This window comes from Manis javanica, chromosome 17, assembly GCF_040802235.1.
Source record: "Manis javanica isolate MJ-LG chromosome 17, MJ_LKY, whole genome shotgun sequence".
Lineage (NCBI taxonomy): Eukaryota > Metazoa > Chordata > Mammalia > Pholidota > Manidae > Manis > Manis javanica.
Window position 1 is genome coordinate 54,525,484 of NC_133172.1, and position 12,526 is coordinate 54,538,009.

Consider the following 12,526-nt stretch of genomic DNA (forward strand, 5'->3'; position numbering starts at 1 on the left):
ATTGAGGTCATAAAAACAGTGAGGTTGTAGCAAAGATAAGATTTACATCAAAAATGAGTGTGCGATAGGTACAACACAACAGTGGAGAAACTGCAACAAGGATGAGAGAATATTATATTCAGTCTTCAAGTAATTCCACACTAGTGTTGTTTTTTTGATATTCTTTTATTGTGTTTTGTTTTTGATATTCTTTTATTGAAGTGTCATCGATACACATTACTGAATTGGTTTCACATATACAACATAGAGATTCAACAGTTATATCCACGGTTAATTCCTTACCCAGCTAGAGTAGTTGCCATCTGTCAACACAGAAAGATGTTACAGAGCTACAGGCTATATACTCTATGCTGCATTTTCATCCCTGTGGTTAATTTATATGATGGCTGAGATTTTGTGCCTCTTTATACCCTTCACCTGTTTTACCCCCACACTAGTCTTTGTATGGGATGCGCAAAAGGAGATTGTGATTATTTTAAGAGTTGAGATGCTGGTCCACAAAAGGGAATTTAAAAAAATTTTTAACTGGGAGTAATGGTGGTGTTGTTTTGTTTTCTTCTAAGGTGAAGCTAAACTGCCCTCTACTCGCGCCCCGGTCAGTCTCACCCTGGGCAGCCTCCTGGACGATCAACACTGGCATTCTGTGCTCCTCCAGCGCCTGGGCAGGCAGGTCAACTTCACAGTGGATGAGCATAGGCACCATTTCCATGCCCAGGGCGAGTTCCGTTACCCGGATCTTGACTATGAGGTGTGATGGTTACATTTCATTTAATACAGGCCTATCTTGTTTTCTCATGCTTTGCTTTATTGCGCTTTGCAGATACTGGTTTATTTTTACAAACTGAACGTTTGTGGCACCTCTGCATGGAACAGGTCTATTGGCTCCATTTTTTTCCAATAGCATTTGCTCACTTTGTATCTCCGTGTTACACTTCGGTAATTCTCACAGCATTTCAATCTTTTTTATTGTTACCATGTTTGTTATGGTGATCTGTGATCAGTGATAACAATTAGCTGAAAGCTGGGGTGCTGGTTAGCATTTTTTACCAATGAAGTATTTTTTAATTAAGGTATGTACATAGTTGTTAAGGATATAATGCTGTTGCACATTTAAAGGACTAGAGTATAGTATAAACATAACTTTTCAATACACTGGAAGACCAAAAAATTCATCTGATTTGCTTTATTGAGATACTCACTTTATTGCAGTGGTCTGGAACTGAACCCACAATATCTCCCAGGTATGCTTGCACAGATTCTGTGATGTCTATGTGGTGTAGCCATGCAAAAGAAGATATGCTGCAGAAAACCTACCCTGTGGTTCTAGAGTAAATCAAATTCCTGGTGAAGTGTTTCCCAAAGTGATCTCACTCACAATAAGCGATTTAGTCTTATACTAGTGAAGCTTCTTCGTTTTTCTGGCAATATTTTAATTTGTTATTATAGAGAGAGGTCATCATCTTTTTTTTTTTTACCTGCAATGTGTAGTCCTAGATCATCTCATGTAGGAAATCTCCAAGAAGAGGTCTCATTACCAGAAGTAAATATGGAATGTGTTGCTTGGTTTTTCTGAGCCATGGGGTACCCTTGAACAGTGTAGATATATGGAGAGGATATGAGTAGATTAATGAGTTCATTAACAGTTGATTCAAATGTACAAATACAGTGTGTGCCAGAAATGTATATAAAATAGAACGCTATTACAATTGGTTGTATTATTAAACAGATTTACCATGGATATGAGGATGGATTTTTATTCATCAACCAATAAGTATCAAATCCAGGTGTGATTAAGAACTTGTAAGGATAAAGCTTTCATGTAAATGAAAACTGAATGCATATAAATGTGTTTTAAAATCTGCATCTTAATTTTTAAAAAATTTCCATATAAATTAATAATACAGCAGTGTGGGTTGATGAACAATCAATCTCTCTGTGATGATTACAGCTATAGTTGCTATCATTTTAATGATTAGAAGTTACTTAAGCAGATTATCAGAAAATCACTAAACAATATTATTGATGCCATTTTTCTTTCTAAGATCAGCTTTGGAGGGATTCCAGCACATGGAAAACCAATGTCATTTCCCCATAAAAATTTTCATGGGTGTTTAGAAAATCTCTATTATAATGGAGTGGATATCATTGATTTGGCCAAGCAACAGAGTCCACAGATCACTGCTATGGTAAGACAGACTTCATGTGAATGAATGAGTAAAGCTACGTGGCCTTCCATAGAACAAAGTTGCTCCATTTTAGAATCCCATATGCTAAGGTGTTCTAGAGATTACTCTTACTCTTTAAAACTTTTTCTCTGTTTGGCAATATACACATAAGGGATTAGTTCTATCTCAAGGAACTAAAAATCATAGGGCATGATTATTTTCATAAAAAGTAAAGCAGTCTTTTTTTTTTTTGAGAGGGCATCTCTCATATTTATTGATCAAATGGTTGTTAACAACAGTAAAATTCTGTATAGGGGGGTCAATGCTCAATGCACAATCATTAGTCCATCTCAAGCCTAATTCTCGTCAGTCTCCAATCTTCTGAAGCATAACGAACAAGTTCTTACATGGTGAACAAATTCTTACATAGTGAATAAGTTCTTACATGGTGAACAGTGCAAGGGCAGTCATCACAGAAACTTTCGGTTTTGATCACGCATTATGAACTATAAACAATCAGGTCAAATAAGAATATTCGTTTGATTTTTATACTTGATTTATATGTGGATCCCACATTTCTCCCTTTATTATTATTATTATTTTTAATAAAATGCTGAAGTGGTAGGTAGATGCAAGATAAAGGTAGAAAACATAGTTTAGTGCTGTAAGAGGGCAATTATAGACGATCAGGTGTGTGCCTGTAGACTATGTGTTAATCCAAGCTAGACAAGGGCAATAAAACATCCACAGATGCAGAAGATTTCTCTCAAAACGGGGGGGTGAGGTTCTAAGCCTCACCTCTGTTGATCCCCAATTTCTCACCTGATGGCCCCCCTGCGACTGTGCCTGTCTTAGGTTGTTCCTCCTTTGAGGAATCTTACCCGTCTCTGGCTAACCAGTCATCTTCCGGGGCCATACAGGGAGATGTAAAGTTGGTAAGTGAGAGAGAAGCCATATTGTTTGAAAAGGTTAGCTTTTTACTTCTTTGCAGATTTATGCCCTGTGGCTTCTATGCCCAGCACTTGTCTCGAGGTATCTTTACCACCTGGAGGAATTATGATGCTCGGTAAATTCGATATGAGGCATGAATTCTATTTAAGGGTTGTAATTAGGAAGGAAGAAGAAAAGCTGTAGATGTAGCATATGGAAGGAAACATGGGAGGATTGATTATTTCTTTGCCATATCTTCTTGTAGAGTACCTTAAGCATGTATAGGTTTTAAACTACTAACTAACTTGCGCACACATATTAACATAATAGGAATACAATATAAACTAAGCAAATCTATAATTACCAGCCATCTCCAGTGAAGCCAGTCTTTTTTTTTTTTATAGTTGATAATGTGATTTTGTTGTGATATTATTACTACCAAGGGAATAATTTCTTTTGCTCTGTGATTTCTTTAATAAGCTATTCCCTAACAAACTCTCTAAATAAGCATACCGAGTTCCTGGAGTCAGATAACATTCATGTGTATTAGAGAGGCATTTGAAAAACTTGTGTTTTGCCACGGTCATTCATAATGAATAAAAGTAACTAATAGGCTGTCACAACAGTGCAGCTGCCAGTCTGTCCCAGTAAGCAGTGTTGGTCAGGCTGCATTCTAATCTCATTCTGTGAGAATGTGGCAGAATTTAAATATAACTGTGTCGGTCAGGGATCAGTTGGGGAAGCAGCACTATGAGTTTTGTGAACAAGGGATCTATTTCAGGGCTTGGATCTTAACAATTGTCAGACGAACTGGGAAGTGGAAGCCAGCTGTCAGGAGGAAGAGATGGAGCAGAGAGGAAAGGCAAGACAGGCTAGAACTCACCAGCCCCTTCTGATCCTCCTTCCCTGTGCTTTTTCACACACACACAAACCTTCGGAGGAACATGGCTGACATTTCACTTCTGACTCAAATATCACACAAGCTCTCTTTTTGGCTAGAATCAGACAAGAAAAGGGACTCTGGGAAACATGATTTCCAGCTTAATCAGCTTCTTGACAGAAAAGCAGACATATATATTCACTAGACAACAATTTTTAATTAGTTCAAAATTCAAAATATTTTCATTTAAGTTCATAGTGTGTCAGCAAATCCCAGAGCACATCACGGGACTATTTATTGTTTACAAAATGTTATCCTAATTCCTGTGTGAACTTGTAGTACTTACATGAGGAGACCATTCAGCGAGATTTTTTTTTAATAGAAAGAAAATTAAAATATTATAGTCAGATGTGTGTGTTTCACAGATGTGTGACTTTCCAGGAATTACTTCCACAGCTAACATGCACTTTTCATTGGCAAGAGGGTTTGCTGCTTGCAGGGCGGCAGGCAGCTGTCCAAAGGCAGCCAAGCCCCGAACCGCAGCTGGTAAAATGTTTCCATTTTTACGTTTGTTATTCTTATAATTGCCTTTACATTATGGGTCTATGTAGTTTACTCTTTAGCTTTTGTTGTTTCATTCATTGGAATAAGGTATTTGTCCACAGATGAAAGCTAATTCACTTTGAGCAGAACTACAATATAGCCAAATGTTTTTGTTTAACCAAAATCAAATGTTCTAATGCCAATGTGTGTCCTTCTAAATAATGTTGATTTCATGGACTTATTAAATCTATTTTTGGAGAATTTGTTTAGAGGTTGTTTTCAGGAAAAATGAGAACATCCATCTTCATTTCTGAAGCGTGTTAAGGAATATGCTTAATTATTTCTAAGTAATTCAGACCTTAAAGATTTTTAAAATCTTTAACTATGTATTTTACTCTAATAGCAAGGTAATTTTTCATGTACATTCTTTTGATGAAAATTTATGCAATTCTAAATTCTAATGTTTCTTGAAGATCTATTTTAAACAAGTAGAAGGGATATAATACATGTAAATATGATGGTGAAGGCAAAATGATAAGACAAGATTTTTAAAAAAATGGAATGTAAGTGGTACATTGTATGTTATAGTGTCCAGTGTAAAACCTAAAAAAAGAAAAAAGGAAAAAAGGAAAAAGGCACAGAAGATATGAACAGAACATTCAGGAATGCAAGTCCGAAAAAGCAGCAAACTCAGGGAACAGGCTCAGTATCACCATTAGGTAAATGTAAGATAAACAAGAATGATATGTCACTATGGTGATTTGTCATTGAACTTGTGTAAATTTAGGAGCTCTGCAATACTCTTGCTGAGGAGGTGGGATGAGGATATTCTTATATATTACTGGTGGAAATATGCAGTATTTTAACCTTTTCTTTTTGGAAAAGAAGCTAGGAATATTTATTTAAACATATAGGTACATACCGTTTTGTATTTAGAACCCTCTTCTGTGGAATTCAAAATACGAGTGCACATAGAAGGATGCAAAGTTACTTATCACAGCATTGCTGGGAGAGGCAATATCTGGAAATGAAATGAATGCACATTATCAGGAAAACAATCGAAAAAAAATTGGAACATTCACGTAATAGAATGTTATGCCATCAATAAAAAGAGGGAATTCGACTTATGCCAGATACCTCCAAAAGATCTCCATAAGGCATTTTTTAGTGATAAAATCATGATACAGTCAACAGCATAAAATATAACTCCCACTTTTGTAAAACAGTGCCTAGTGTGTACATATATATATCCATAAACACTTAAGTGTTGTATGTGCATGTAACTGAAGCTGTATGTATGTCATTCAGTGGGAACAGAAAAATATGAAAAAGTATGGAAGAAAAACAGTAGCTCATTAATTTTGGTTTTGTTATGGGATGGATTTGAAGCCAAAGGCACCAACGATAGAAGAATGAAAGGGATTTCACTCCGAACTCAGGGAAAGATTTGCCTGACTGTAATATCACCAGATTTGAAGAACCATCCCGATAGATGGCAAGGATTTCAATTTTCATGTTGATAGCAATTTGTTGTCATTGTTTTGACTGAGGATAATTTGAAATTGATCAAGAGCCTCTGTAAATATTTCACTTACTACTGCTAACGTGATGTGAGTCATTCTTAAAGATCTTTCTTTTACTTTATCTTCAGGGAAATGTGTCATTTTCCTGTTCACAGTCACAATCTGTGCCTGTGACTTTTCTCAGCCCCAGGAGTTACTTAGCGCTGCCAGCCTCTTCTGGCGAGGACGAGGTTTCTTCTAGTTTTCAATTTCGAACCTGGAATAAGGCAGGCCTTCTGCTGTTCAGTGAACTTCAGCTGGCTTCGGGTCTCCTCCTCTTTCTTAAAGATGGAAAACTTAAGCTGACTCTCTATCAGCCGGGAAAGTTGCCCAGTGACATCACAGCAGGTAATACGTGTATTCCCACAGGCAAAGCATGTGGATTCAAAAGATTTCATTATCTCTCTGTCCCTTCTCCATAAAATTTTATGCATAACCCCCAAATTAATATGTGCTCAATAAATGAATATTTGAGTTAATAAGATTATCTGTACTCTTCCTTAGAGGAAGTTGATTCCAATTTCCTTTTAAATACTGCTCCAACACTAGCAGTTCTTATTAACCAACATGATAGTTATAGGGGAATAGAAATTTCCTTCCATGTCTCTCTTGCTTACTCCAGATAAACGAACATACCCCAAGGAAATGTGTCTTTGGGAAAAATCTGAAAGACTTTTAAATGGGCCCAGAAGTTAACTGAGTGACTTCAGCAGAAAACTAGGCTTTAACACAGCTATTAGTCTTGTCTGGCAGGGAAAGGGAGACATCTCTCCTGCATCTGTAGCTCTGTATTAGCGTGCACTTTCAAACCTAAATACTGAGTCAAAGTAACTCCACTGGCTGCTGTATTCTGCCCAGAGTTGGATATATTTGGAGATGATGCAAAGATACAAAGGTCCTCATTTGGGCATCAAATAGAATTTTCTCCACTTCTAGGCAACACAATATCATTTTAATGATTAGAAGTAATATAATTAAGGAGACTTACGTGAATATCTGGAAAATTGGTGTCTAATTTAGGTCAGTGCGTTGGGTGACGGATATTTTTGTCTCTTCATTAAAATTATATAGTCCTTGACAAGGAATCTCCATCACATTTTCATATATATGGAATAACACCCAAGCCAAGCAACTGGAGGTCACATTGGGGTAAATTGCTACGTCAATGTAATAGATGATCTTTAAAAACAATTTAAACATGCCATTGTACTACTCCTCTATATTAACTATGACCAAAATTAATAAAATTTGGGAGAGGAAAATCAGCAAAGTACAGTTGGAAACTAAATACAAGAAAAACAGGTATATAAATGGATACACAAATACCTAGTCTTTATATATCTTTTTTGTTGTCCCTTTATCACTGCAGTTTAAATGAGGGAGCTGGTAATTCAATATTAATTATAATTTTTAAGAGGTTTTAGGCCGTGACATTTTAATGTAATGCTCAAAATGTGGTAGATTTGGAGGCTTGACAAAAGGAAATAAATTAATCAGTGTCATATTAATAATTAATAGACTCCCTGAAATGAAGGCCTAAAAATGTAAGCTTGTCATTAATATGTAGTTTATTGTGATTTATTTGACATCCTTAGAAGTGGTTATATTCCTAGCCAAATTTTCAGCATAAAGAAACTGCTTCAATACAATGTTACTGCAGTGAGCCCTATGAAGCTAGTTCATTTCTGAACACTTCACAGGCACATATATTTAATAAATTACTAGGTGTACCTCTATATAGAACACCTTGACTGATTTCAAAATCTCTAAATTAATGTTTAAATCCTTATATAGTACAATCCATTATGGTATCATATGGTTTAGCATGACTTTCTTTAGTGAACAATGAGTCTAGGCTAAATATGAATATCAATATAGGAAAATTGTTATACTTCAGATAACACAAGTAGGCCTTTACTTACCAACTCTCCCATCCCCATTTTTCCAGTTTCTTTAAAAGTACTAATTTTTGCTAGTTTCAGTGAAGTGTGTACATTTTTGCATTTGAAAACAAACTAAGTTGTAGTTGGGTGGGTAGTCCGTTTATTCTGTCATGGGGGTATGTTCGCATGTACAGTGCTTGATAATTAAATCAGTTGTCAAGATGGATTTTAATGATTCTTTAAAGAGAATCAAGTACTTACGGATGGATTAGTACCAAATTAATGTTGAATATTTCCATTTTATGAGGATGACTCAACTTTTATTAGCTCCTGCAAATATACATTACTAATCTTAACACCTTTTAAAAACACAAAGTTTTATATCTTTTGTGACGGAATAAAAACTAAATTGTGGTGAGAAAGAACTGAATTGTGAAAATGTTCGAATTATCAGGCTAAATTTTTAATATGATGGACAGTTTTGCAAATTGTCACTTAGAATTCTTTGAAAATATTATGTCTCTCTATATCACTTTCGAAATATTAAAGGTATATTAGTCTAAATCTTAAAGAATGTTAGCAGTACTACAAATCTCTCATAACACAAGATACTTTCAGTCTTTGACACTTTTATAGATGTTAAAGTAAAAATCACTCAGATGGCATCAGGAACCCAACGAACAATAGTTATATTTTCCTATTGTTTTTATTGTCAAATTTAAGATTTCGACTCTGATTTTAGCATTTCTCCTGCTACTTTTGTTGAAAGGTGAAAATCAGGCCTGTACCCAAACTTCTTGCTCTCACAGGCAGGGTATGGCAGATGCAGGATTACAGAATATGAGATGTTTCTGCATTTTTCATTTATTAGGCATGTGTGATCTTGTGGCCCTGGCAATGGAGCAACCCTTTCGATCTGCCTCACCCAGGAGAAGCCTCTTTTTATTCCCCTTTCGTCCCTTCACTGTTGGAATTTTCCTAACATTCAGGTTGTAAGCCTGTCTCTCCTTGAAACTCCCACTTTCCCCTAAAATGACTGACACCAGTGACCTCCATATATTCATCTTGACAAGAGCTATCTGGTGGCTGGGTTCTTTCATTCTGATCCATGTATGTAGTTGACGGATATAGTAATTTATGGCATTCTTTCTGAGCATTGAAAAAAATATCTGGGAACAAACACAGTCCTTCAGCTGCTCCTTGAGCAGTAGCCGATGTATAATTACTTTCTGCGTCTTTGCAAAGAATCTTATTTTTTCTTTATGCATCTAACTCTGTGGGTGCCTGCTACAGTCTTATGAGAGCATGGTGGTGGCTAAGCTGTCACAGTCTTTCTGTAGCAATTTAGGACTGGTACCAGAAGATTATATACAAGGTGGCAGAGAGAAACCTGGTAGCTTCTTCCGTATTTTGTGTGTTTATGTGATTGGCCTGAGAGGGTGAGAAAAAGAGAGAGGGAGACAGAGACAGAAAGGTGGAAGGGAGAGAAATTATAGGGAAGGGAAGAGAAGAGGAAAAGAGAGAGGGAGAGGGAGAGTCCTGATAAACAATCCTATTCTGCTACCTGCAGTTGCAAACACTTCCATTTACAATGCCATTCTGCCACGTGGAGTTGCCAGTGTTTCCACCCCAAGTCCACGGTGACGTGCCTGCAATCAAGAAGTTGGGTTTGTGTGGCTCACTGCAGCGGGAACACGCACGCTGGGGAGCCATGGCGGGGTCTTAACACAGAGGTGCTAGGGATCACTTATTACAGGATTTGGGGCTGTGCTAGCTGATTTGGGAGGAGGTTTCAAGGAAGAGGACAATTGCCCCTGGATTCAGTGCTGCCGGGAAGTGAGGGTAATTGCGTGACTAGATATCTTTGTAAATCACAACTAGAAGGACAGAGCGATGAACTAAGGTTTAAGTTGTAATTGGTAAATAATTTTTAGAAAAACCAGGTGTGATTCATGTTCTCCAGGGAGGAAGTTTGGTGTTTTGTGACTTGCACAGTGGCCTTGCTTTTGTCTGTGCTTAGACTCAGACAAGATGACGAAGTCGCCTTGATGCTGTTGGTCCCGATGCACTGTAGCCACAGGGTGACCTTGTCTGTTGCTGGTGTGCCGGGAGACTGTCTATGGTCAGCGGGAGAGCACCAGGGCCTGGCCTCGCGTGCCGACTTCTCACCCCACTCCAGGCCTCACGGAGAGCACCTGGCCTTTTTCCAGCTCTTTCTCAAAATTAGTTTTAACATGGACAAAAATATAACAGGGACCACCTGATGCACAGACAGAGAAGCGTGTCTGTTTTAGAATCAGCTCCCCAGATGGATATGACCTTGGGTGATAGGATTGGCCTGCCTGAACCTCATTTTCTTTATATCTAAAATGAGAATAATAATAGCAGTGTGGGGGATTAAGAAACACCACACATGTAACATACACAGGAGCTGTTACAAATGATAGTTCAGTAAAACTGTCATCATCATTATTGTACGAACTATGTGCCTCTTCTTCCCCCCAGACTCAAAAGTTCTGAGTGGTGAGCAGTAAACGAGAATTAGCAGTTAGCTACCTAATGTCACAAACACAAAAAAATGCAAATCTATGGTTCCTCCTTTTCCCTCCCTTCTTTCACAGTGATGTGACCTTTGAAAGGGGCTCACTTTTCATCAGACCTAAAAGTGGGGAGGAGTTGTATACTGCAAAAAAAAAGATCTGATTTAAAAATTCTCCTTTATGTCATGTAGAGTTAGGTGAAGTGAATTATGTGGGTCTTTCATTATTTGTGTAATGAATCCCATCAATGGGTCACAAGTCTCTTATCATTGGCAATCAGTGTCTAACTAGTATAAGTGAGGCTCACAATACTTCCTGAAGGTTCCCCTGCAAACGCAGACAACTTCATAACCTAGTTGCTGAAGTGAGTGCATTTCACTGTGTCAAGTTACAGAGTGGGCTATCCAGGCAGACTTTCATGCTTAATCTAAATTGGCCTCCGTAGTGATGGAAGAAACTGCAGCAATAAGATCTTCCTGCAACATCTAAGGCCAGTGGGCTGTATGTTATATATCTTCTTCATGTAACTTTTTAGTAATTAATTTTTATTGGATTCTCTAGAAGCATCCGTCTGCAATAGATGGGACAAGAAAATGTCTGTCACCACAGTTAGTTTGAGAAGCTCTGTCCTTGACACTGGAAAGCCTAAAATAAAATGACACACGTAACGTTATGTTTATAGGCACATCCTGACTTTGAGGAAGTGTGGTTGGGGGAGAGTGGGAAGGGTCTGTGGGTGACGCAAAGCTCAGTACCAGGATTTTCACCCTAAATGTATCCTCTTAAAGGAAGCACTGGATGACAAATCTGGGACATTTGATTTATTTTAGGCCAATTTCATACCTACAGGGACTATGTAAGTCTATTCAGTCGTCTCTTTCAGAATTCACTCCTAGAAAATGTGTCTCAAGTATCTAACCTACATTCTTCATCTTTCATTCTTCAGGCCTTTCTCATTCGCTTTCACAAACTAAACCAGGGTTGGGTCTTTGAAGATCTTTTCTGCTTCATGGATGTAGTGTAAAAATGAACTTCGGTGTCCAGGATAGAACTCGTATTATACAAATAAGTCCAGGGCAGAAAGCTTAATCACCTAAGGGAGCTTCTACGCTTTTTCTGTCTGAAAGCTTGTGGCCAAAAATAGCTGGGTGAATAAAGGAATCATATATAATGTCAGAAAAAAGGCACATGACCTTTGGGTTTAATAGAGTACTTATATTTTTGTTTACTAATTTGGTCTACAAAGTCATACAGAGTTGAGTATTCAGTGGACGTAAACCTTACTGGTGAGTCCGCAATACGGATGCTTTGGTTCCATCTGTCTGCTGAATATGCAGCCACAGAGCCTTTTTGACTTAATTCCCTTTAAAAAGGAAAGGCTATCATCTCCCAGATTCATGAAGACTAGACTACCTTAGGAGGGACTAGAGGTTGTTTTTTAGAGGTGATAACAAAACTTTGATTTTTGATGATATATAAACTTGGAAAATACAGAAGAAAATATAAACATGAGTAGAAAACCCCACAATTTTCCCATATGCAAAAATGACTGTTTATATGTAGGGACATTTCCTTGCAGTTCTTTTGCACATTTATACAAAAATTAGGAGTATAATTAGAATTATATATGCTAGAATTGTTAGTATATATAGAAACAATTCCCATTATTCACAGTAGTTATGTTCTATAAAGTTACTGTGAACACTGAATTAGTAAATACTGAGCCATTACTCCTACGGGAAGCACCGGGTTAGATTCCTGAGAACCTCTGGTCACAATATTTTTGTCCACTAATCAATACATGACTTTGTTTTATGTGTGATTCTGTTTAAAGACACCTTATTTAGTATTTACTGTTAATTGATTATCATTGAATGCTCAGCCAACAGTGCTGTAACTCATGCCGAATGAAGCTTATCTATCACGTGTCTTTTCTTTGTGAGACACACGAAAACCTTCTTGCACTTTGGAACATGGGACAGTACTTCATCACTCTGCTTGCAGGCCTTTTCAGTGCCAAAAT

The 12,526-nt window shown here is 37.3% G+C and overlaps 1 protein-coding gene across 3 annotated transcripts in view; it reads left to right on the forward strand.

The window, feature by feature from the left end:
• The window catches only part of CNTNAP4 (contactin associated protein family member 4), a 223,157-nt gene that overhangs the window by 128,897 nt on the left and 81,734 nt on the right, over positions 1-12,526 (forward strand). For all 3 annotated transcript variants that reach the window (XM_073225716.1, XM_073225717.1, XM_017667920.3), the window contains exons 6-8: positions 564-748; positions 2,043-2,186; positions 6,170-6,428. In XM_073225716.1, coding sequence (XP_073081817.1) covers positions 564-748; positions 2,043-2,186; positions 6,170-6,428 — 588 coding nt within the window. The remainder of the gene's footprint in view (positions 1-563; positions 749-2,042; positions 2,187-6,169; positions 6,429-12,526) is intronic.